This window comes from Mus musculus, chromosome 16, assembly GCF_000001635.26.
Source record: "Mus musculus strain C57BL/6J chromosome 16, GRCm38.p6 C57BL/6J".
Lineage (NCBI taxonomy): Eukaryota > Metazoa > Chordata > Mammalia > Rodentia > Muridae > Mus > Mus musculus.
Window position 1 is genome coordinate 72,940,221 of NC_000082.6, and position 27,574 is coordinate 72,967,794.

The following is a 27,574-nucleotide window of genomic DNA, read 5'->3' on the forward strand; positions in this document are numbered from 1 at the left end:
ATAAAGATCGGAGGCATTAGGAAGCTGAAGTCTGCAATGTATTCTGCCCTGCTTCTAGAAACAGTTCATCCATAAATATCAAGAGTCCAGAAAATCTCAGTTCCTTTACCTTGCATATCCAGTTGTAGACGCCACTGAATTTTCCTGTCAGAATGTGACTCAAGGCTCAACGGTAATTTGACCAATGGGAAAATAACATTTGTTATGTTTAATTAATTATGCTCCTTATGTGACTAATTAAAATGAGGAAACAGCCCTGTTTAGAATAGTTAGGATAGGAAAGAGATTCTGCCTAATTCCTACTCAGAAAATTCAATCATGAATAGTCCATTGTCTTCTGGGGTTATCCAATATTTACTACCTGTGATTTCAAATCAGTGATTGGTTAATTATGCCTCACACTTGTCTACAACTCTATTTCTCATGTGTGTATGTATTTCCTTATACACGTATACATACCATCTACATATTTATTCTAGAATTTAATTTATAAATCTAAAAAAACAACCCACAAACAAAAGCTATTACAACTTATAAACAAATGAGACAGTTCACCACAGTCTTAGGCTATTGTTATGTTTGAACTCTAATAACTCATTTGTGAGCGTTACGATTGCCAGGTCTATCTTGGGAGAGATGAATTAGCTTCCAAACCAGTGTCTGACATAGCATAATAGCCCCATCTTTTAAAGGAAATTATATTTAGTGCGGTATTTATAACAACTTTATAGGTTGTGACATATCCATAAGACATGAAATCTAACCAGAAGAAAATAGATGCACAGGGCATTCTGCCAAGCTTTTAAACACTGTCACAGAAACTGTTACAATTTATGGCTCCCCTTGGTATTTGAGAATGGCGAGACTTTTGTTTCATACCATTTGACGATCTTAATCGAAAAGCATTACATTGTTCGGTAGCTGCTTGTCAGGCCGGCCTTGAGGTTTTTCTTGGAGTCAGATAGTAATCCTGTGGAATAGGTTTGTTTGTCTTCCTTTAACTCAAATTCCAAGCCTTTATTATTTCTTTATAAAGATTTATTTATTTTTATATGAGTACATTGTTGCTGTCTTCAGACACACCAGAAGAGGGCATTGGATCCTATTCCAGATGGTTGTGAGCCACCATGTGGTTGCTGTGAATTGAACTCAGGACCTCTGGAAGAGCAGTCAGTGCTCTTAACCGCTGAGCCATCTCTCCAGCCCTGAGGCTTTATTTTTAAAAGGTGTGATATTTCCCCCTTTGGTTACATTTAGAATTTTGAATGAGTAGATCTACAAAATATTTTTAAAACATTGAGGAAAAATAAATCTCTCTCTCTCTCTCTCTCTCTCTCTCTCTCTCTCTCTCTCTCTCTCTCTCTCGTATCATTTTGTAACTACATTATAAGATTTGTCAATTGCTTACTTCAATGGCAGTTATGTAGATAGCTTTTCAAAAGGCATTTCCCTTGTGAGTACTACTACAGCAAAGGAAAGGTGGACAAGACTGTCTAGGATTTAAACCCTAATTCGTTCCCAATTTTGCCTTCAGTGCAGAAGCTTTTATTGCTTGAGCTACGCATTGCTTAAACAGGGCAAACCAGATAGCGTCATTAATCTTTCTCCTCTCTTCACAACTTCACCGATAAAGCAGCTCTTATTACTGTCACAATTTTATTTCCAGAGTGAATTTGTGACTCTATCAGCAAAATGACCATGTCCCCATCACTGTGTCCCATCAGTCACAGGAAGCTGAACTGTGTAGACGTCTACACCCCAGCCATTTCCTAAGCAGTCGCCTTTATCTCCCTGAGTGGAACCATTAAGAAAATCTAATCCCATTTTTGTGCACCTCTCTCACAATAGGAACTAAGTGATACTTACTTCTCCTGTTTCTCTTGGGGACTGAATGCTGCAACACTCAGACATTGGAAACTATGTTGTTATCTCTATTTATACCCTACTCTTCACCTGCCGGCCTCTACCTCCCAAGCTTCTCACAGGAACCACTTAGCCTTTGATACCTGGTTTCCTGGATCTGTGTTAAAAACAAAACAGGTGCCAGCCATTGCCAAGTCAGATGATACTCTGATCATAAACAGAGGTTCTGTAGAATTCCAACTCTTCTCTAGGGAGTGACTGTCCCCCACCCCACCCCCCTTTTTAACTTTGATCTGAAATCATCCATTCTCTGAAATTCCATGTTTAACTTTAAACATAAGCACAAACTATATTCCTGTCTTTCTAAATTCATTGCTGGCCTATAATAGCAATGCTAAAATGAATTGGCCAAGGAGTGTATCCTCTATTCTATTCCATAGAATTATATTGTCTTTTGCATCTTATCGGTATTAATGCCAAGTATATAATGAAGGAGAAAGTGCATCCTTTTTAGGACTGATTAGTTAGTGACAGCCCCTGGAAGGCTGCTTTTTAGACTATGAGATTGACATCAAATGGGGGAGGGGACACCAAGGCAGAGGGGGGAAAGAGCCCAGGCTGTCTTTGGGCTGATTTAATTGCAACTAATTGGATTTTTCCCAGAGCCTTTTTCCTTGATGCTCAATGGCATGTGTCAGACAGGAAGCTCTGCTGCAATGTCTCAGGTGCTACAGTTTGTGATTGACCCCTACGCTGGGTCCCAGTGAACTGGGGAAACTAGTGAGCAATTAGAACTTCCAGCAAAACGAGAAGCAGCTCTCAGAGGCTTGTGGAAACCTTGAAGTTTCTGCTGTCTTTGTAATGAGCAATAGAGCAGACTTAAGCATATAGAAGAGCAACTTGCTGTGGTACTCAATGGCACCCGGAAGTGCAACTTGCTGTGGTCCTCCATGGCCTCCGGAAGTGCACATTACCATTATCCTCCACGGATCCCCTGTACAGAACTCATGTACAGAACAGTTTCCATCTGTTCCATCCCTCACTCTCCTTTCCCATGTCTAGTCTCCATCCAGGCATCACAAACTCTTACTCCTCTGCCTTTTAAACATTTATGCCCATTGTTTCTCAACCTCTCTTAATGCCAGTATCTGGCATCTCTCTGTGATGCTGTAGCATCTTTTACCCTCTGCAGATTTTCTTATCTAAAACACAAATCCAGTTGTGTTAGTTCCCTCCATTAAAATCTTATCATGGTTCCCATCTCTCTGTAATAAGATCCAAGCCTATTTCTTGTGCCAAACTACCTGCTGGCTCCTCCATTCAATGAAAGTCGCTATACTTTTATTTGGGCTGGTGAAAAAGGAATTACGGTTTCAGACCATGACTTTTAAATCAGAATCATTAGGCTCAAACACATCTTTATCAATCCAAGTGGGAACCATTACAACCATTTTCTCTATTTTTACCAATAGAGAAATACTTGCTTTATTTCCATCGCATAAAAATCAATGCATTGGGGTTTGATGAACTATTAGAAAGTTGTGAAAATATCTTTTTTTCTGAAAAAGAGGTTGTTGAGAAACTTAAAGGCATGATAGCTGGTTGGCAAAGGGTCCTGGGACAAGGACCTCATATTAGATGATGCCAATTAGATGAGGCAAATATTTATAGACCAACTTGTTCAGTGTTGGACGGCATGGTTGCGTGACATGTGAATGGACATTGCCCTGAAGAACTGAATTCTTTCTGCTGAGTAGTGTGAGCGGTGCAAACCTCAGCTTGGGGCACACCTCATCCATTTGCTGGGTCTCCTTCTCAGAGATAATGGTTTCTCCCAGGCTCAAAAGCTGTGTTGGGTCAGACCTGCAGCAGATCACTCAACAGTGATCATGACCTTCTTGCTTACAAACTCGGCTTTGGGAAGTGCTTTGGAGTATCTTCTCAGTCAAGTCACTGAGATACTCATTGTATACAGTTCATCTCTCTTAGCATGACACAATCCTATCAAGAAACTGCACATTGCTATTGTATGGATTGAGAGAGGACAACAGTTCAAAGGGACAGCTTTTTAAAAAGATTTATTTATTTGTTTTATGTATGTGAGTACACTGTCACTGTCTTCAGAAACACCAGAAGAGGGCATCCGATCCGATTACAGATGGTTGTGAGCCACCATGTGGTTGCTGGGAATTGAACTCGGGACCTCTGGAAGTGCAGTCAGAGCTCTTAACTTCTGAACCATCTTTCCAGCCACCAAAGGGATAGCTTTTAAGAAAACAGTTTGGTTAGTTCATGAGGCTCCCCACTTAGCAAGCTTTTTGCCTTCCCAATGTGCTTCAGATGACCACGGGGTGGTCCACATTCAGTTTGTTGGCAACTGCTTGTGTAGTTGTCCCAGGACCAGCTTCAGTGATTGCTCTCATTCGGTTCTTGTGGACCGCTGACGGCAGAGCACTCTGCTTCTCATCTTCATGGCTCTCCTAGTCAATGCAAACTTCATGAACCACTGCTTCATGTGGTGCTGTCCTTGGCAGGTCTTCAGTCAAATGCATTGTTGATGCTACAGATGGTTTCTACTGCTTCATGACTCATTTGAACAGGAATGCAAAAAAAAAAAAAGTTATTTGAGTTTGCTGTTTGTAACATCATTTCCATAGTATAACACAAATGTAAAAACAAATAGAAAGTCATAAGTATTTGGCAATGCATGAAGTAAGGAATGCACATTAAATGCTCAGTGTACAGTTTTAATGGGTAAACTCTTCTGAAAATACCCCTGCAAACACACTTGTTTCTCCAGCTATCTGGGTACTCCTTCACCCAGACAGATTCACACAAGAAGTTAGTTGAGCACCATGATATCCTCCATACTACAAAAAGGTCTTCTGCATGTGACAATCAAGGGCAGGACCTGTTCCCTGTCATCTAGGCAAGCCAAAGAGCTTTTCTGAGTGGTAGTGTTCTCATCTGTTGTAAACTAAATAAAATAACTTAACATAGTTCTCATTGAAGTTCCCACAAGAGTAGAGATGGATTAGGAAGTCCTGAGTCAAGGGCAGGTCCCATGGTTCTCTCTCTCATCCTCTTACCCCACCCTCACCCTACAACAACAGCAGAGCAACAACAATAACAAACCTTTAAGGTTTGTCAGATTAGTTGTAATTTCCATCCAATATGTATCGAGATTTAAGACTTTGGTAGATCATTAATAGAGCGTATGGTCATCATCTAACATAGTTCTTCAAGAAAAATTATTGCCGGCTCATTAGTCCTTACTGAGTATTAAGTAGACTGTTTTGAGAGCCTTATTCTTTGCTTCTGCAGAGAACAGCGTGCAGGGGAAATTAACCATACCATCTTTTGGAACACTGTAACTTGTGCTGAAAGCTGGCTAAATGAGTTATGACATTTCTGAGTCTTGTTTTGCTCATCAGTAAAATGGGGGTGTGGTGTTCCTCCCAAAGGATATTTGGAGAGTGGAAGCAGCCAGTGAACATAAAATATTCAACAGGTTCTGGAAAGTAAGTGCCATGTATAAAACATAGCAGTCATTACCCATCTTTAGTGTCCTTGGCTGTTTATCAGTAGTTGTATGAAAGATAACATGAGTCATATGTGCAACTACAAAATCGTTCTTATATAGTCTTGGAAACAGGAAGTACCCGTCAATAAAACTTAAACATCAAAGCTTGAGGCTTAAACAATCAATTTGTTTTAAGTAGATGAATTTATGAATACCGTGGTTCTTTTTTACATATTGGTTGGGATTTCTGGGATCTCAGTGCTGCTGACTTTCTAGAGAGAAGGAATAATGCTGGATTCTTTCATTCTTCATTTCAAAGATTCAATCTGTTTATAATACAAGTACAACTGAGTGAGCTGAAAGGAAAGAGGTATTCACAACATCTGCAGGATTGCAAGGAATCATTGTCTGGGCTGGATGTGTTCAATTATCATTGCCAGCATTACTTAATAGTGTACTGTAACTATTTATACTGTAATAGGTATAATGTGTGATGTAGAAGAATTCAAATATAGGGGGGTGTATCTTTGTTGTATGCAAACATGAAACCATTTTATAAGAATTTCAATGCCTTTAGATTTTGATGTCCACAGGGCTCGTGAAACCAATGCCATAATATATTGATCACTGCTTGGGTGGATAATCCCTGGCAATAATTGACATAGAATTTAGCCTTAAAATTTGGATCAAGCGGTATCTTCCATTAGAAGAGATGAGCATCCCTGTACTTAGTCATTTTCTAATATAAAAGTTACCCTTTTGACAATAAGATAATATGGGTTTTCTATCATGTCGTGGTTACATGTGGCCCTTTGAGAGTGCTAGATGGTTATTTCAGAATTCAGAATTACAGTGAAAAATCAGGTCAATTGATCAATTGGTACTTAAGAAGCTATATAAGTATAAGTACTGTAGATTTTACTGACAAAAGTAAGTTACAAACTTTAAAACTGTCTTTCAAAAAACAAATCCTGGAAAAAGAAAGACCTAACTGATAAATGTGAGGTTTGCATCACAGATTTCACTGAATGGAGCCTTAGCAACACAGCAGATCTTTGTGTAAGGGGGGTCACATGCTTGTTTTAGAACTCATATAATATCTAGGTATAAAAAAGTAATGAGAAAAAAAAAACTAAAAGCAAGACCTTCTGTTTGGAGTTTCCTTACTTTGATGTGGACTTCATTTAAATCATTTGTTGGAACCGTTCCCTTAAATTGCTGATTTCACAAAGGCTGGCAACATAATAGTGCATTGTGTCTGGCCCTTAATGTGGTTATTTGAGCCAAAGCCAAAACTAATAGCATCGAGGGGCCCTTTGCAGGTTCAAGTTAGGTTCATTAGAATCCAGGATCCTGGTTAAGAGCACTGAGTTCATCATCGTACTGTGATCTTTACCTGCAAAGCTTTACCTGTTGGCTGGATGAATTTTGATAAATATGGAACACTTTTGCTAGACTGTAACAAGAGAGAGTCAACTGCTTTAGGAGATGATGGGTTTTAGAAACATATTGTATATTGCAACAATTCACAGAAGTCCTGGAAATTAGCTTGCTACAATAAACATTGTATTAAGAGGTCAAAGGGAACACACATACACACACATCACCACCACCACCACCACCACCTCAACAAAAGCAACATCTCCTGCATGTGTTGCTACTCTTAAAGATGATGAATTCAGGACCCTTATCCTAAATACCACCTGTGTGTTGTTATGCATTCATCTGGCCTTTTCTTATCTTGTATTTAAAGGTTATGACTTTTTAAGGCAACAACAATCTAGAAAGGGTTTGTGTTATAAAATAGGAAACACTCAAAAAGCAACATGTGACAGCACCTTGCACAAAGTCTATTTGGCCAATGAGTGAGGAAGCCAAAAGGAAAAGACCATCATCCGAAGTTGAATGGCGTCTTGGTACAGTTGAGCAAGAGAAAGGTTTAGGAGACTAACGCCCTCTCCTCGATGTTCTGATGCAGTGGGGTTAATAGGATGCCTAAGACCACTTCTGCTGTTCCTTTATTTGCCTACCCAACTCTTTTGTAAGTTTTTTTCTATCACTAGTTCATGAGATAGAGACACACCAGCACTTTAGATTATAAAGCTGTTTTTCTTTTTAATTTATTTCTTCCAAGAGGGGTGAAGAGCTCCTTGTGTTCTTTTTTATTTTTTTAAGTTAGTTATTTTCTTTATTTACATTTCAAATGTTATCCCCTTTCCTAGTTTCCCCTCTGAAAATCTCCTATCCCCTTCCCCCTCCCCCTGCTCCCCAACCCACCCACTCCCATTCCCAGTCCTGGCATTCCCCTATACTGGGACATCAAGCCTTCACAGGACCAAGGGCCTCTCCTCCCATTGAGCTTCTTATGTTCTTGAACCTTAAAGAAAATAGCTGTTGTACCTGAATAATAGCTGAAAAATGTAACGTTCTCTTAGATTTCTTTAATTCTCCAGTAAAGGTGTGGGATGGATGTTTGTCATTTAAATGAAAGGCTTCAAAACTAACCCAAAGAAGTCTTTCACCAGTGACCTTAATACCACTAATCTGAAGCACTCTTAATGTATGTGCCATCAAATAATTGAAGAAATAAGTAGAGCAGTCAGAAGGACGAAATAATGCATACATGAGAGGGTCCTGGGCAAGTTCTCATTCAGCCTGTGAAGAGCTCAGCCTGGCCCTCCCATTGTGTTCTGAGTCTCACATGGGATACGCCCATCTTCACAAGCATGGAGAAGGTATTCTACAGCCCCAGTTGGATGGATGACTAACTGACTGTTTCTAGTAACCCCCATTCTCAAATAGTGTTGTCACCATGGACATGTATCATGGGCCATGCGGATCTATAAAATGTGCATAATTGAGTCTGAGAATGAGACTGGCAGAAATAAATGGCCTTTTCTTTCTAGCCATTGGCAGAGCACTCACACTCAAAAGTTAGGTTTCTTGCAAACAATCTCATAGAATTTTTAGGCTTGGAGTCATTGAGTGTGATTGTGTATTATTTGGTATAATTAATTTTAATTCTCCAATTCAGATTTGCTTAGTAAATTTTATCCAGAATATTTTAGACATAAATTAAGTGAATTTTCATTACTCATTGTGTAATAGAATTTTCGCAAAGAGAATAATTGATAATTGTTGAGTGCACTAAGGACATTTTTCCTTACGAGGAACCTTGGATAAAATAACTATACTAAATAATTGAAATTTTGATTTTAATCCATGCATTATATACTAATATTATATATTTTTACCCATGCATATATATAATATATAATATAATATATAATATATTTTACCCATGCATATATATATATACTAACTTTTTTATTATCCGTTTGCTATGATTTCAGCTATTTTGACAGATATACACAGTGCTAATTAAGGGTAACGAGTACTCGCTATTTCTGGGTCTAAAGAGACCTTTCAGAACATTCCAAACAACATGTCATGGTTAAAAGAGTTCCATATGACTTTGTGGCATCTAGTGTCCGTTCATTTTTTTTTAAGCCAGCAACTTCAAACTGTGGAGTAAATTTAAACTTTTCATTTTTAAAAATGTTCTGTCTACATTTTAAATTAGCACTTCAAAATACTTTACCTAAACTTTGCAAAGCAAACAAACCAACAACAAAAAATAAGATTACTATGGCATGAGCACATTCATTTGGTTTTCAAACTTCTTAGGATTCGATATCCAGTGAGCCAGCACAAACACACCTGCAAAACTCGCTCAAATGAGTTTAAGACAAAATGACTCTGAGTAATTGCTTTGTAACAGATTTATAAGGGCATGGAAATCCATAAATGGTTATTAAAGTTAGCTTAGGGACATTCATTTTGTGTGGTTGATGCTATTGCTGGAGACGTTGGAGCGCTGCACAATTAAACCTGATAGATGGACCGATTTACAAAGATGTCTTAGAAAGTCAGCCTGGCGGATGGCAGAGCAGTTATTTCAAACAGTACCTTTTAAGTCATTAGCGAATAGAGGAGATCTGCCTTTTCACTCTTACAGATGAAGTTACTGCCTAATGTTGGTTTGAGTTATATTCCTAGGGAATAAATGTTTAAGTAACGCAATTCTGTGCTGGGTCTCAGGAAACTGAAGGTTAGCCATGGTTGCACACTTTTAAAATCATTCACTTAGAAACTAGCATAAAAATTAGGGAACGGGGGCCTGATATTCCTTTATATTAAATTGCAGACTTGGATGATAAAGATTTGGCCTTTTGACTGCATACCTTAGAGGTGTTTGTCTTCAATGCTCTGTCCTATCCTGTTTTTGAGATGAAATTGACTATTATGACATTTTGCTTGGGATAAAGCTACATATAGAATATATCGTATAAATCACATATTCTCCCCATACTTTTGGGTGAGGGAGACACCTGAATTCCAAGCCTGCTTTTACCTGAGGGGTGAACTTTACCAGGGGACTGAGTCTTCCGTACCCTCCCGTGGCACCAATGGAAGATTGAACTCTCTGTAGCTGCTGAGAAAGTTTCCATTGTAAGTCCAGAGCGCACAGCTTATACTGATGGCTCTTTATTATTAAAATTCTACACAGTTTTCACGATCACATACATGATTTTTTGTGGAGATTGCTTCCATCCAAAGTGGTTTTACTGTCAGTTGTTTAAGGTTATCATCAGCCATCCTGTTCCAGGGCTTCCCGGAAATATGCTGCCTAAAGAGAGGCATCATCATTCATTGGACATTTCTCAACACTTTACATAGCCTACAAAAAGTGCTGAGACTTGCGAAGGGTAAACAGATAGGCCAACAGCCGAGGGAGGCGATACAGGTCCACACTCATGAAACCACGGAGTATGAAAAGTAGATTCATACATTCATAGGGAAAGCATTTTCCCCTGGATTTGAGAGGTGTTGCAGTTCATCTCTAACGGGGATTTGTAACGTGGGAAACACTTGCCACTTGATAAAAGCTTGGGGATTAGATGCACTGTGGTGTATGTCATATTCAAAAGGTCAGGGCAGCAGGCAAGTGACGTAAGAAAACACCCAAGTGTCACACAGCTAAGGCACACTAAGCCGGTAACTCTCAATTTGAGAGACTTAAGACTATATTGAAGGACTTTTAATGCCAAAACATACTAATGGATGCATCTTGTTTGTGTTGGTTTTAACCAATATGGCTTTATTGGATATCAGATTAGGAAAAAAGTAAGGTATTAGTTCAGGTGAGCAGTTTGGTAGTTGAATGTAGTGTCAATTGGGCACTATGCAGGAATCTTAACTGATATTTGCTAAATGTATGTAAACTCCCTTCAAAATATGTATGTTTATACATGCAGACTGTTTCAACTCTCAGCCTAGGTCAGAGAGGCCTCATTTAGCAATGGGCTATGGTCAAACAAAGGGATTCCTAACTCCTATAGGAGTTACAGGACTGCAAATAAGGGACTTTTGAGCACTTAGCTATAAATGAAATATTTATATTACACACTCTCAGGCCCAGAGGACATCGTGAGAAAGGGGATAGAAATATTATAAGTGCCAGGAGATGGAGAAGAGAACTCTGCAAAGGTGGGTTTTGTACATGATATAAACATTGCAGATAATGACCTGAAGCAAGAGTGATCAACTGTGCAAGACTTCCAGGGGTTGAGGTGGGGTATCTAATTGAGAAGAAAGATATCATTGGGGGGTGGCATGTTATTGGGAAGAGACTGTAAGAACCCGAAGTTGGGAGGTATACTCTAAATGGTGTGTTTACTGTAGCTGATGTGGCCATTGCAGTTAGGAATCTGTAGCAGGAGTGATCTCCCATGGGAGACTTATGGTGACCAAGGGTAGGAGATCTCATTGAGAGGAAAAGTATTATGGGGGGGGAATATGTATAATTGGGAAGGAGAGCATCAGGTAGGGAGGGAGGGGATAACGGAAAGTAAGGAAAGGGAAGCGTGATTGTCACATGTTATTTGTGAAGGAAAAACTGCTCAAAATTACTTTAATTCTCTTTAAATAGTAGTAAATAAGTCGATGGAATCAGGGATACTGAGAAGCGCAATCAGGGAAGGAGTCTTTACTTTCAAGGAAGAGGAATAGAAAGATCTAGGCTTCCAGCTTCAAAACCAAGACACCGGCGTTGTTACACTTCGAACTATGATCCTGAGAACTTGTGTTTTGCGGCATGTAGGCTGTCATCGCGGGTGACAGGGCATAGGCATTTGAATCATGGATTCTTTAATGCACAGATACACAATGGGCAGCATTTAAAAAAATGATTGCTCTAAAGGAAAGTGGGTAATTTTGGAAGCAAAAGAAGAAGAATACAAGCTTTCAACCATTACCTAAGACGTGTCAGTCATTGCTCAAAGGTCAGGGTGCGTGGTTTGTTAGACCATCCTCAGAGAAGATTTAAATGAAACAAAGAGCTGACAGCAAGGTTTCTCGGTTCTGTCTGGCACGACTGGCATCTTGCGACCCATCGTTCCTTGTTGTGATGGCTGTCCTGGATGCTGTGGTGGGATCCTCAGCATCTGTGGCTGCTGCTCACTGAAGACAGGAAGCTCTGCCTCATCCCCTCTCTCCCACTTCAGTCCTGACAACCAAAATTGCCTCCCGAGCCATTGTTCTGCGGAATGACAGGAGGTATTTGATCAGAGGCAAAAAGTTCACAGTGTTTTATGTATCCATTAAGTACATTCTAAAATATCCCCTTTATTCTCTCTATTTTTATGTCTGCAAAGTTAAAAGACATAATGACAGGCTTTTATGTTAAACTCAAACCTTTCCCCCCAAAAAAGAAATAATACCGGGTATTAAAGTACCCGAAGGGCTTCTGATTGTTAGTGATATTATCATTCATGTGTATTTATGCCCGAAAGTCTCACACGCCAGTGAATGGGCTTCCTTGGTTCAAATGGAGATACCTTCATTACTTGAAAGCCAGCTTTCTGCTGCGTGGCCCAAAATATGCTTCTTCCTTAAAGCTCACTGACTTTGCAGCCCGTTCATTTTTCTTCCACAATGAGGTTTAAAAGAAAAGAAAAAAAATCTCAATTTTCAGACTTGTTAACTGAACCCTGCTCTTCGCTGTAGAAGAGTATGAAAATAAATCCCGGGAATTTAAGGATCCATTAGAAATTAGCTGCTCATAATGAAAACAGTCCCATTAATGACAAGAATTTGGAGCGGATGATCTCTCTTGTATCCACATGAAGAAAGCTGCTGTTCTCTTTAATCCTAACGTGGGCCCTTCAGTATGGAAGCTTGCTTTAATATAAAACCTTCTAATGGCATAGACCAGCAGTTTCAAATACATGAATTATTCCCAATTACTACTCCAGTCTTCTTTATTCTCACCTCTCTGCCCCATTCACTGCTAGAGACAGAACCTATGCTAACTGTGTATCTTATGGTTACCAGAGAAAAACCCAATCACTCATATATCACTTGTAAGGATACACTAAAATATATTTGCCATAGGACTTCAAGTAATGGGATATTAATGTAAAATTCAAAATCTAATCATACTACAATACATAAATAGTTTACCTTCTTTAATTTTTTGATACCTTTTAAATTTCACATTAAAAACTATTTATGTAAAGTTTTTCATCAATTGAAAGTGATATTACTAGGGCAGAATATTTGTATTTTCCAACTGCTGCTTGAATTCAAGACCTCATACATGTTTCACACACAGGCTGATACATCTTTAAACACTATAAAGAATATTTTTAAACATCATTTAAAGCAGACTTTACCAATGTGTAGATATAATCTATGGAGAAACCACTGGGCAGGGTGGTCTATCCAGTTGTTCCGCTCTATGCCTCTGAATAGCCACTTAAAAATCACAGCATAGCAAATGCTGTAAGATTCAAAGTCTCTATTTTCTGCTGTCTGTAGTGTTTTGTTGAAACTGCTATGGGCAAGTAGAAACAACGTATTTTTTAAGACCCCTAAAGGCATCCAAGTCTGCAATCAATATGTAGTTCCCTGGCCCTTCCTGGTAATTGCAGCTTCCCTGTGCTTTGCTTGAGTTGTTCATTCTGTGGTCCAAATGATGGTGTCCTTTGCCAGGCAGAAGCATCTCAAGTTCATAGTGCCTTCCTTCTTCATTAATTGTTGGTCTTAGTGCCTGTGCTAACAGTGTTCTGTTCTCAACACCTTTTCCTGTGCCAATGAGTTGAAGGGTGTTGTCTACTTTCTCTTCTATCAGGTTCACTCTATCTAGTTTTATATACAGGACACTGATCCCTTTTACGTTGAGTTTTGGTTTGGTTGTTTGGGTTTTTTAGTGCAGGGTGCTATGTACAGATCTCTTTGTATTCTTCTATATGCATATATGCAGTTTGACTAACACCATTTGTTGAAGATGGTGTCTTTTGTTTTCAAGGTAAGTCTGGCTTCCGTATTGAAAGTCAGATGTCCATAGGTCCACGGATCTAACTCTGGTCTTCAGTTTATTCCGTGATTTTGTCTTTGTGCCATAGAAATGCTGTTGCTACCGGGGAGGAAGCAGAGATGGAGAGGTGTTGTAAGTCTTTAGATTGGGGGGCATTGAGAAGAGTTAGGCGAGAGTGAAGCCCCCTGTGTGTGGTGCACTTCATGGGATTCTCAATGGCAGGTTACAAGTCACTCTGCTGTCTGGACATTTCTTTTGACATACTACATAAAAAAAAAAAATAGAGTCGAGACCCATTTTATAGACAGATCTATGCTCTGTGAATAAAAAAAAAGAAACTGGCTTGACTCTCAAGGGGAAAGTAGAGAAAGATGAAGTGTATGAAGAATTTAAAGAAATTTGTATAACTAATATTTTAGAAGAGAAATGAAAGAATAATGATTTCCTTTGGAAAAAAATACTAGTAGAGGAATATGTAGGATTTGCCAAGTTTGTTTGTTCACTTCTTTATTTGTTGACACTGGAACAAATAAAAGGTGCTATGAACTGTGAATGGGTTTTTACTAAGGTATTTGGGATCAGTTCCTGATGATCGTCGTTATTAAAAGCTTGAAAGTCTTCCATTGTTCAGATAGAGTTTTCTCAAGGACTTCTGACCCTTTTAGTGTTTATGATGAGATATGTTCTTAGATAATATTTCAGGTCTTTAATAGACTGTAAGAATTGTTGTTTGTCATTGGTACAATTTGCAAAACATTTTAGCCTGAAGTTCTGGCATGTGATTCATTTTGGTCCTGTGGATTGTTGATAAAACTTTAAGGAAGAAAGGGCACTTTAAATCTTAAAGGAGCAGCTTCCAGTAACTGTATTGCTTTTCTTCCATTTTTAAAATATAAAGAATTTTTTTAATGAGAAATATTGAAGAACCTGTATGAATCATTTGTCTAATCTCCTAACCTAACTGTGTTAATCTGGTAAGTTTGCTTTCAAATGTTAGTCTTTGAAACAGTTCTACAACTTTTGTTGATTCAAATAGTATTTGACTGACACTCAGGTCCCTTTTGTAGGTCCTGGGTATCCTCCTGCTGTATAAGTCAATCGCTTTAAGTTATTAAGAAATGTAAAAATGACTTTTTCACCTGTTTTTCTTCTACAATTTTTAAACTCTTCTAAATAATGCCTATTATTTCACTAAAATCAAAAATAAAATTTTACACATATTAAATATTTGACTCACTTTAAAATATTGCATATGTGGGAGAAATGTACAAGAGAGCTTTTTTTCTATTTTATGACTGAACTGCCTCAAAGCCAGAGTCCTTGACTTGAATGTAAACTACAGGGACATGTATCAAGTTAAATAAATTTTGGTTTGGGAACTTTTTATTTGTATGAAGTGGATTGTAGGCTCCCACTCTGGTGCATGAAGATCTTGATAGCAGTGACCTTTACTTCTGAAATAAAGAAACAGACTCTTTGCTTTGTATAATTTTAAGGAAACATTACTGTATTAACATTATGTTTCAGCCTGAAAATGAATACTGTGAATTTGACTTTTAAATATGTTGTGTTTTTCCTGTATATATACACATACATACATACATATATTTTTCAATTAAAAATATGCACACATATAAGCTCATTATTGAGGTCTTCCATCTAAACTCATGGTCATGGACTAGTATGACTCGTCTGGTGCTCATCAGAAAGACAGATTCTCAGAGCCCACCCTGATCTTTAGCATCATTATCCATCAGTATGGGGCTTATCTGTACATATAGTTGAGTATGAGTACCTTGGGTTGAGTGGAATGCCATTGCCGGTGTGAGACTTATAAAAATCAACCTATCAGTGGGTCTGCCTGAGTTTTCACATTCTTTATCTTAGAATTGTGTATGTTTCATTTTTGTGTAGAGTTAGCAGCTAATATTCATACCACTTTGAAACTCCATTCCTTAAAAAGTACCTGTTACCTGAGAGCAAAGCAGAAAATTCTTGAAAGACGCTTTACAATATTATTACTGTCTGCACGTCGATCTACCATTCTCCATAGTATCGATTTCAAGACTCATTTCTGTTTTCCTAAGTTACTCATGACTGTGCTCGAAGTGCACAAATATTCATCCATGGAGAGTGTGATCAGCGTGTCTAAATACGAGTGTGTTCTTTAGTGGATGTGAAAGCAGAATCACGGTTTAAGTCAAATCTTACTACTTTGTCTGTTTCATTTTGCTCGTTCATTTCCTTATTTTTATTTATTCCATGTTTTCTTTTTTGTTTTGTTTTAGTTGGGTCTGGTAAGTTGACATTTTCTTGGCCATCTCCTAATCACCGTGTCACTGTGAGTGGAACTTCTCTTCCCCTTCCCATCCATACCCTTCCATGTCCTTCAACCAATCAGCATCCATGTTTCACTTGTCCTTGGCCACAAAGACAGACTGCACAGAATAAATCTGCAGGAAGTATGGGTAACTGTGACAAAGAGTTAAAGGTAATGGGTTTGCTAACTTTCTGTCTTATTAAGTCATGTGTGATCTGAGCCCTTGAGTTATTTCCTTCCTGAAATACAAGATAAGTCTTAGCATTGTATCTTGGTAAATGAAGGACAATTTTATTTTATACCTCTATAGCTTTAAAAGAACACAACATATGTCAGGAGAACAGTTCAGTTTTCTTTGTTTCAAGTGCATTGTTTTGTAATTATAATTCAGTAGTCCTTAAAGTTCAGCTCCTGACTTACTTTGGGCTTGGAGCTTCTTACTGCTCATCTCCATTGGTTTTCTATAAGGTTCATTTCATTTCATGTAGGAATTAACCAGATGGAATATATAAAATTTGCTTTTGTTTTTAGATGAAGTCCTTTGCACTTAATTTAGAAGATCCATTCATTCATTGGTGTTCACAGAATGCCACGTTGAGAGAAATTGTGATGCCAAAAGATAGGCTAGTGCATCATTTTCACCTTAAATCTCTCTCACTGTTGTTTAAGGATACGTGGTTATTATTCTTTCATATTCACACGTGTAGGATGGGCTTTTCAGTAATGGGGTATGTTAGGTGCTGAATCTACGGAGCTATTATTGAGAAGAAAGAAAAAAATCAAAATGGGAAACAATAGAGATTGATTGATTATGTTACACATGATAGTACATTATTTACTGAATAATTATTAAAATGGTGTTTTAGTAGTATCTTGTTAAAAAATATTACCTAGTGTCCATGGTAGAATTATTGGCAGTTGTTCTTTTTTTTCTTTGTCCATTTTTTTTCATATTTACAGTACCTACTATATTACTCTATTGGTTATATCATTATGTCCTTTGAACACAGCTAACTTAAGTAATTTAGAATTCAAAAAACATTACAATATAATATATAGTCATAAACCATCAGATCTGTGTATGTGGTGAATCTCTTCAGTCAAAATAAATATATATTAATAGAAATGTATTTAGTCTTTTTCCCTTATAGATAAAACTATGTCTGATATCTGACAGACATAGAGAAAGGATTTTTTCCCCTGGGTTTATTTTTTAAAGCGTGATATTTCTGGCTTCAAACTCTTAGATACCAGCAATTGTCTTTGTAGACCTTCTGGGTAGCTGGTACTATAAGCTTATGCCACCACACCAGTCGGAGGAGGATTTGTAGATTTTGTTTCTAAGGAGTCTCTTGTGGCTGATGTCACTGTTGATGTTGGCTAAAGCCTATGCCTACAGAATATACTAAATCATTTCCAAGCAAATATCCTGTGTGGAAGGATTGCTTCAGGATAAATGTAGTTAGCATAAGGGTTTGTATTCCTTTTCCCCAAATAAGTCTTTGAGGTTTGAGGAGAGCTGGCATTTTATAAAAGAAACAGTCTCTGGCACGGATTCCTAGGCGAGCCCCTGAGATTTGGGATGGAGACCACCCCAAGGCTTCGCTTGACTGAGTGGTTTGAACATTTATATTTTTCTACTTGGATTCCCTTCGTATTGGAAAGTCATCTGCTCCCACGCATCTAATTAATCATTTGGTTTTCTTTCATTGAAAGAAACCAAACTCTAGTCTAGGTTTCGTTTATTATCCAGTCAGCTCTGAGTTTCTAAGTCTAATAACATTAGTTAGTCTAAGGAGGAAAATGCTCCTGTTTGACTTGGTCCAGGAGGGACCATCCCCAGGCATCCAGGAACATGCTTATTATTTTACCTAGGTAATGACAGCGTTAGCTAAATTCATGAGTCAACCACTCGGTCACAATCACAGGTTTTCTACCAAAAAAAAAAAAATTATAAGCTAGAACTTCATTTTGACCAAATTGAACTCCAACTGTGTCTCCCGGCTTTGTATTTTATCTTCTGTAAGTTAGAGAACCTTTGAAAACATTTGACCTTATTTTGCAAGTATCCTATTATTTTCTAATCAACTGTTAGATTGTCTACTAACCTTCAATTAAAAAAAGAAAAAAGCCTAGAAGAAAATACATTTATCTAGAAGTTAAGAGACCTAATTACTTTCTTCAGTTTTTATTACAATATTAACTGTGGACAAGTGACATTATATTTTCTTTTTTAAAGAATGTTTATATTGATATAGTTATGATTATATATATGTTTATATTGATATAGTTATGATGCTATATATGATACACCTATTAAATAGGTTTTAATATGCTTTTATGATATACTTTTGTAATATAATATATATATGTATATATATGTATATATATATACATACACACACATATGTATATCAGATACAATTGACCTGAAAATATAAGAAAAAAATAAAATTAACTTTCCAAATATTTTTTTGAAAATAACCATTCTCCTTGGTTCACAAATACATAAACAAACAAACAAATAAATAAGAAAACAAAGTCGTAAATGCAGGGGTGGTCACCAAGATTGAGGAGGGAATCAGAGAGAAATGAGTCATGGAATTACACACGATCACACACGTCACACACATGTATGAAAGTGTCAGAGTAAACCCCGTTATTTTGTCTAATTCATATATGCTAATAAGGAAGCTCTGAGAAAGTAAAAACCCTTACTCCCGTAGGCAGTCTGGTGACATTCTTAGGTGGCATCTGAGTTTCAATTCAGATTTGTTCTAGGGAGTAACCTTAAGTGACTAACAAAAGCATCTGAAAATACTTTCAAGGGAACGAAGGCCACGAGGGGACTGGCCATGAAAAGTGGGTTAGAGGACCCCAGCCCTGTATAAGGCGTTAGAAGTCAGGCATGCGCTGAGACAAGAGGGAACAGTTAGCTTTTTCAGACAGCTGGTAGGAAGTGGATTTGGGAATTCTACACATTAAGTAAAAGGCCATACTCAGTACATATTGTTTGATTTTTTTTTCCTGTGCAATGCCCAGTCCAAACGCAGGCTCCAATTTCCCACCCAGGCCTGCTCTATCAGCATACATACCTTTCAGCTGCCGTTGCCCTCAATGTAACTGATGCAATTTTCTGACACGCTATTGACTGGTGGATGAAGTAGCCATTCACGTCTGTCTAAATCAAACAGTTTGGACAAAGCTGGCAGTATTTATGATGTCAGGATGAGCAGATGTTCTGAACCTGCCCTCATTTCCATATATATTCTGTTTGAACATGCCCTTGCCCATGTAAATGAAGGGGGCACGTCACTCCACTATTGCTTTCAATCCATTTCTATTCGAATAATTGGACTGAAGATTTTAAATGGCTCTAATTTGCATGGTAGCATTTCAGGGGCTTTTGAGGTAAATTAAAGTAATTTCAGCCCCTGCCTGGATCTAGAGATCTTGCATGTGCGTGATTAGACATCATTCACCTTGAAGCAGCTCTCAGTGAGAAAAGATAATATTTATTCATACAATAATTTTCGGGTATGAATTGAATGGGAAGGGTCAGCTTGTAGCTCAAGAATTCTTCTAAATGTGAGGATTCTAGGTTAAGTAATAACTCTTCACAATACAACTCTATTTCATTCTATAAATATGCACTTAGCAATTTTAGTTTAAAGGGAGGGTGGTCAGTGATTATACTGTGGTGTAGGAAATGAAGGCAGGACCCTGTAGGGACTGTGGTGCCATGATCTGATTCCCTGTGTTTCATTTCTCTAGAGCCGCCACATTTCGTTGTAAAACCTCGGGACCAGGTGGTTGCCTTGGGAAGAACTGTGACGTTTCAGTGCGAAGCAACTGGAAATCCTCAACCAGCTATCTTTTGGAGGAGAGAGGGGAGTCAGGTATAACCATTTTCTACCTTTTTTTTTTAAACAGAAAATACGGGTATTAGTTATCTGCAAAGAAAAATCCAAGTATTGTGAAATGAGACACCAATCACATGAGCAAGAAATGGATTAGTCAAAAATCCCAGAAATATTTAGAATGAAGAGGAAAGAGAGAGGGGTCCCCGTATGAATTCTCAGAGCCATTGTCAGTGCCTCATTTTAACACTCAGAGTGGTGTGTATAAGCCACCATTTTGCCATATACATGTTCCTTTTACTTTGGAACTGTCCACACTAATAGAGCCTCGTGTATTCTCTCTATATGCCTCTCAATTGCCTTCTCTGTTATGCCGCTATCTAGAGTCACACATGAACAGATTTAAGTGTATTGGAAATGAAAGAGAGATGTTTGAGTCTATGTAAGTTCTGCAGAAGCTCCAAATGATGTAAAATTCCCTTTAGCATCAATGTCAGGCCCCCTCGAGTTCAGTACTCTCTAGTCTTTAAAACTATCATGTGTACTCATTACCTGCAGATAGATCGTGTTTTCTAAACATTCTGTAATCTAGAATATTATCAGTGTAATACGTAAAGCAACAGCAGAGTTTAAAATCCCTTCTTATCTCATCTCTGTGATTTTTTTTCCTTCTTAAATAAGGTGAAATACCTTACTTGTAAAACTTAATTCCATTCATTTTCAGTATGGTCATTTCTTGGTCTGTCTTATTGCTGCTTGACTCAGTGTTAAGGATACCATTGTCCTCCTGCTAAAGTTTTTTTATGAAGAGCAAGCAAATAGCTTACTGACTGAACTCTGATCTTTCAAGGGCAGTACCACCAACTTCCATGTTTTTGTTTGTTTGTTTGTTTGTTTGTTTTAGTTCTGGTTGACAAACATCAGTTTGATTATAGCATGTAGGCTATCATTTGAATTCTAATATCTTGGTGGGTTCTAAGATACTCCATTTGGTTGCACAAAATTAAGTTTGCTGAGAACAAGTAAAAGACAAGAATTAATAGAACAAGAAGAATTGAAATTGGATTATACAAGAATAACTTTATAGCAAAAATTGTAATCCACAAGACATCCTTTTTTACTAGTTTGACTCTTCAACTGAATTAATTTTCAAAATTTTTAATTACTTTGGCTCAACAGTGCAAATCGTTTTGCATAGAGTCATTAAAACTTGTTCCACCGAGTTTTACCTAACACTTTACAAAATGATTCTTGCTAAATAGCACCAAAACTTTAAAAGTAAAGCAGTATCCTTGGTTAGAAAAAGGTCTATATACTTGGTTTTCTAAAAAACAACAGGAGAAGTACAAACTTCTAAGGAATTGCTTTTTGTTCAATTCTACCTGGACTTCCAAACCTCCACACTATGCATTCTTCTCTCTTAACAGGAGAACACAATACAGCACTGCTAAGTGACGGATTAGTGGTCCAGAACAGTAGAGATAGACAGCAGGAAGAAATGCTTGTTATGGAGCCAAAATAGCATCCTTGAGTGTAGTTTATCAGAATGAGTTTACATTTTCAGTTTGTTTATGTATAGTACTATTAGCCATTCATACGCACTGCCAGATTTTTGTTGTCATTTGCATAAATATATTTTAGTCTATCAAAATTTAATCTCCTTGTATGTTCAATATTATCCTCAAACTGATGGTTATGAAGATGCATGAGTGTTGAGAATTTTAACTTTTTTTACATATATTCCATTTAGCTTTGTACTAAATGCTTTATGTTTAATAATATGTATTTATACATGTGCCTATATATATATATATATATATATATATATATATATATATATATGGCTTGTGGTGGTGAAAGGATATTTAGTTTATGAATATGTGTATATCTACACATATATTTGCAAATGTACACATTAACTTCGCCACGCTCTTCAGACCTAGCGGTTAACCTGCTCCTATTCTTTCCCCCCTAATTCTGGTTTCAGAATCTACTTTTCTCCTACCAGCCTCCACAGTCCTCTAGCCGATTTTCAGTTTCGCAGACAGGAGACCTCACCATTACGAACGTCCAGCGGTCTGATGTCGGCTACTACATCTGTCAGACTTTAAATGTTGCTGGAAGTATCATCACAAAGGCCTATTTGGAAGTTACTGATGGTAAAGTAAAATACTTTCTTTCAGAATAATCCGGATTGGTTTAGGGTCTGAAAGCGCCTTGTGGGTATCTTCAGGGCAAGCTTCTCACTCTTCTTTAGTTATTTTAGAGTAAACTAAAGAGGGTGTCGGTGCACTAGCGACTTAGCGACTCTATTGTTCTTCCTCTGCCATGTGCTATACGTCTAAGTATTGATCAGATTCCCAAAGCTACAGAGATTCTGCACAAATAATTTCATTCTGAAGAGCTGAGCACAGGAAGGTCTTCAAGTTCCAGAGAAATGTAAAACAAGACCCAGTCTTGTAGAGTCTCTAGACTCTCACTAGGACCCAACGTTTCTACCATTTTCTCTAAATGAGGAAGAAGAATTGATTGTTCATTCAAAAGCTGACAGATAATGATATGATAGGCTTTCATCATAGTCTTGATTTATCCTATTTATTAATTCCTTAAAAACATGGTCAGCTATTGCCAAATATATTATAAAGACATGGTAATTGAGAAAAATTTCCAACCAACAAAGTACAAGTAGTAATCTTATGAAAATATAGAACAAATTACAAATTGCTTATAAATATATTTATACATGTGCATATATACATATATGTACATTTGTGATATAAGAGTTTAGTTTTTAAAAAATATATTTATTTCATAAAAGAAAAGGTCTGTAAATATATGAAATATTTATAGATATATGTGCATGTATTTACTGTACATGCTAAGATACTTATACATAGATTAAATAAATATATTCTAGATATATAATAAATATATTTACATATGTATATCATGTAATATATATATTGATGCAGTACATTTTTGTATGTGGGTGTATAAGCAAGAAAGCATCACTGTAAATATCCTTAAAATCACAATGGCATGCTTTTTGTTTTCAATGTTGAATTTATTTAAAAACTTAAAATTATTTTGCAATTTTAATTCAAGCAGCAGATTAAAGGTCCTAAGAAGCGAGCGCTTCATTGTCTTTGCAGGCAGACAATGGTACAAGATTGAAGGAAGAGAGTCAGACATAAAAGATGCTAGATATTCTTTCTTTCTGGTTGATAGAGCTGTTTGTGTATCTTCTGTGTTCATGAGTGGATGTATGTGTGAGGCAGGTGAAGGCCACAGGACACTTCAGGTGCCTTCTACTTGTTTTATAAAGAGGGAGTCTCTCATTGATTGGGAAAGGGCCAGAAAGACTAGGCTGGCTGGCTAGGGCACTCACAAATTCCTGCTGTCTCTGCCTCCCCAGTCCAAGGACTAAATGCACACAAAATAGTCGTTGCATCGTTATTTCTAGAAGAGACCATGCTTTCCGCATATAACTCCATTGCCGTTTCATTTAACTTCAGATGAGCATGGATAACTGCACAATACATAGTCTCTTTTCTTGTCTACAGGTCTCCTTGCTCTATTTCATATAGACTTGGTTATTATAGCTTAGAGTCAGTCTTAAAGGCTGATGCAAGTCAGCTTTGAATTTCTTATTTTAGTTTTGCTAAGCCGGCCAAAAAGAAAATCAGATAAGAATATACACCTTACTCAGGGCTGGAGAGATGGCTCAGCAGTAAAGAGCACTGCCTGCTCTTCCAGAGGTCCTGAGTTCAATCCCCAGCAACCTACATGGTGCTCACAACCATGTATAGTGTGATCTGATGCCCTCTCCTGGCACACAGAGGTAGATGCAGATAGAGCGTTCATGTGCATAAATAAATAGATGAATCTGTTTTTATAAAAGACTACATACTGTACTCAAAGCTGTAAGGTTTTTTATTTCGATTCTTCCTAATCTGAATTCATCCACCCAGAAATCATGTATTTCCCATACACATCTCAGTTTATTCAGTTTTTCTTTAATATCTCTCAGTAATGTCATTGTATTCAGAATATAAATTTGCATATACTTTCTAATTACAGCTGATTTTTTCATGTGTTTCTGTGTGAATTTAAACTTTCCATTTCTGAGTGGTTGGAAGAATGTGCTTATTTATGCAGTTAAATTTTTGTGTATTAACTTTTCATCAAGCAACTTTGATAAAGTCCTTCATTTTTTTATGTTTTAGTAAATTACCCTGAAATTTTTATATACAATATCTACCAGCTGAAAATAAAAGATCTTACTTCTTCATACAGAGGCTATATATAAATGATATAACATATACATGTTTTATTTATAAATGAAATTATATATATTATGCACCCCTTGTCTCCCTTTCTTATCTTCATTGTGTAGTGCGTAGATTTTAACTGTGGACATATTTCTTCTTTATGCTTCATTTCAATGAAAAACATTCAGTTTTCCAAGTTGAGTTGGACTTCTGTAGCTAACACTGAATTTGGCGGCTTTCTCGGGGACGATTTTTGAAGAGTGTCCTGGAGGTGTCGGGATGTTTAGTGTCCTTCAGTGTGCTGTACAGTACACACTTGACACTCCAGAGACTCCGTTCTGAGTACCACGCTGCTTACGTGCCTCTCTGGGTAGTGCTGCTTCTGTGTCTCCCCTTGTTGCGTATTTATACTACCTTGAATTTCACTTTCTGCCGGGAGTTTGCCCTCACCCACTAAATACGAATCCTATGCCCCCATCCCTGCCATCTGTACACAGATTTATCCCATAATTCCATATGTCTCACCCTGTATCTTGTGTGTTCCTCTGTTATTCATTACAGTCCAAGTTTCATGAAATTTGAGCCATTTTCTGGTTAGTCAAGTGAATATTTGCCTAGTATCCACCCCAGATGTAACATGATAGATGCTTAGTAGATATTGTTGAGTATCAGGAAGAAAACAAAAAAACAAAAAACAAAACAGCTAGCTCCTAGGGAGAATTAAAAACCGGGATTGTCACTGTCATAAAACTTCAGTATCTTATCCTTGCCTATGACACATCTTGTAAGTTACACTGACAATGCATTTCTGGTACATGCTGGGCATTATGACCATTAGATCACAACCGTGAGGACCACCTAATAGAAAGTAGAGTTTTAAAAATTGCTCATATGCTTATAATTGCATATGGCTATCTATAAAGTAAGATAAACAAAACTGCTGAATTTTTTCCAAGTATCTCTATTCTCATAATTAAAAGCAAAGACTTTTTAGGACAAAGAAATGGCTCACTCCATAAACTAACTGTTGTATAAGCCTGTGAGTCTAAGTTTGGACCCCCAGACTCCCATAAAAATCCCATCAGGGCCACAGGTCTGCAAACTCAGAACTAGGCAGACCAATTTCCAGTTTTGTCAATAAAAGAGTTGCAGGTTCACAAGAGAACCTGTCTCAAAAAATGTGTAGCACAATAGCAGAAGATACCCAAAGTAGAGCTCTGACCTGCACAGTAAACACACACACACACACACACACACCCCCGTGGACTTGTCCTTTAGCTATGGCCATAATCATAGTGAATCCTGGCAATGTCAATCTTTTTATACTGCCTAGTCTGTTGACCTGGCTTGCAGACACAGCACCTTCTCCACATGATTTGATTTGTCTTCTTGACCGTCTGTATTGTTGGCAAACACAATAAGGGAAAGGCAGAAGAAAGGCTACGGCAGGAAGGGAGCAGCAGCGTCTATGGTACGATGCCTATACCTGAGGGTCAGCTTTACTGACATTGTACAAAGCAGGCACACATTTAGATCTGCTTACTACGAGATTACAAGAAAAATGATTACCAAACAACAACAATGTTTAAAACCACTTGTATACACCTGTGATAAGTCTGGTACGCAGTAAAACAAGACTGCTCTCCAGCTCCTTTTGTATTTAGACAAGTCGCTTGACTTTAAAGTTTTGGTCCCTAATTCCTAAAAGGAATATTTATAAATACTGTATCCCCAAAATCTTCCATTTTCAATAGACAGCTCTTTAAAGCCCTTGAAAATAGATGTCAATTGACATATTTACTTGGATGTTCGTTGATTACACATATACATTTTTCATACGTGAACCACTCTGTAACTAGAGTGACAATCCATGACTCACTTCATTACACTGTTCCAATTCTTGCACTCTCTCTACTAGAGCCTGATATGTCTCTTGCATAATTCCAGTGTAAGGTATTAGACACTGTTTTGAAATCTGCCTTACAATCTGTAGGTTTAGATTTTACCTATCAATGGGCCATATGTGTTGATACAAACTAAAGCGTTCCATTAGTATGTTACACCCATTGGTGAACCCTCTGTGGATTTGTTTTCTGGGCCTGGACCTATGAAAGTGGTTTAATGAAATCTTATATTTCCAGCTCTGATTGACATATGAGCTTTTGTAGAGTACATGAGAATGTCTGGCCTTTGGGAGTTCCCTAAGCACATCCGTGACTACTGTTTCATCTCAGTATCCACTGGGTGCTCCTGAGCTGGTTCCAACAAGTACGATGCCCTCATTTTATAGATTTAAAGATGTGGAGACGCTCAGTGTAAAAAGCATCCCTGCAAATGTAAGGACCAGAGTGTGGATCCTCAGGACCCATGTAAAAGCCCCCTGCAGTCCCCGCACTCAGGAGGCAGTGACAGAGGACCCCGGGGGAGGTTGGGTACCTAGCCTAGCCTGTATTGGGATGCTCCTGATTAACCAAGACACTTTGACCTGATAAATAACATGGAAAGCAATGAGGGAAGAGACCAGATTCAACCTTTGCTCTCTCCATGCATGTTCATGCTCATTAAGGACACAAGGACACACACTACACATATACACAAGCCAGCGACACAGAAAACTGGGGATTAAGAAACTAACCACAAGACACATGGCAGATGTTGGGAGTGTCTTTCTATTGCTTTGTTTTTGTTATCCCCACAGTAAAAATGGTGCAGACATAACTGACAGCAAGAAAACCCATCAGTAAACCGGGTTAGGGTAGAATTGGGGAAGTATACCTGATACTGTATAAAGCAACTCTGGGCAATCAGACCTAAGTTATAATAGACCCCTGACATTTGATGGCTTCTAAATATAGCAATAGTACCAAATGTCAGCCATGTTAGCGCTAGACATAATGATAATCAATTGGAGTGAAGCCCTCTGTTGCTAATTCAATTAATGTCTGGAAATATGTATCCGTACTGATAATCAGTGGAACATAGGTGGTCTTATAAATGCCCAGTGGATTTACCAGGAAGAATCTGCAATTTGATTTTAGCAAGCCTCCGTATATATTACAGAGAGGATGTTTAAAAGCCCGAGTAAAGGAATTGTTGGCTTCCTTTTCCCTTCAGTGTGGTATCGAAAACACTTCTGCCAAGCTTATAAATTCAGCTTTCTCCTTTCCTCGCTCTACTGGCAAACTTCACACCAGGAAAGATGGCAAGGAAGAGAACTGGAAGCGTGGGGTGCAAGCACATAGCCGCTGATTTCACTTAATTGCTTTCTTTTTATGGGAATGCATAAAACTAATAATTATTGCATGATAAACGAGGAACAAATTGAAGTGTGACTCCAGCTTGTGAAAATCTTTGGTG

General features: G+C 37.7%; 1 protein-coding gene and 1 long non-coding RNA gene across 16 annotated transcripts in view; one reads left to right on the top strand and one right to left on the bottom strand.

Annotated features, from left to right (window-relative positions):
- The window catches only part of Robo1 (roundabout guidance receptor 1), a 1,019,974-nt gene that overhangs the window by 912,703 nt on the left and 79,697 nt on the right, over positions 1–27,574 (top strand). For 11 of the 15 annotated variants that reach the window (XM_006522960.4, XM_006522963.4, XM_017316894.2 and 8 more), the window contains 3 exons: positions 16,055–16,063; positions 19,861–19,985; positions 21,934–22,105. In XM_006522960.4, coding sequence (XP_006523023.1) covers positions 16,055–16,063; positions 19,861–19,985; positions 21,934–22,105 — 306 coding nt within the window. The remainder of the gene's footprint in view (positions 1–16,054; positions 16,064–19,860; positions 19,986–21,933; positions 22,106–27,574) is intronic. The other 4 variants (XM_006522957.2, XM_030249003.1, XM_030249005.1 and 1 more) reach the window with 1 other exon arrangement.
- Positions 119–19,308, bottom strand: Gm52247. The gene is made up of 3 exons (XR_003951918.1): positions 19,182–19,308; positions 11,704–11,987; positions 119–4,450 (listed from the first exon to the last, which is right to left on the bottom strand). It is a non-coding gene; the product is annotated as a predicted gene, 52247 (long non-coding RNA).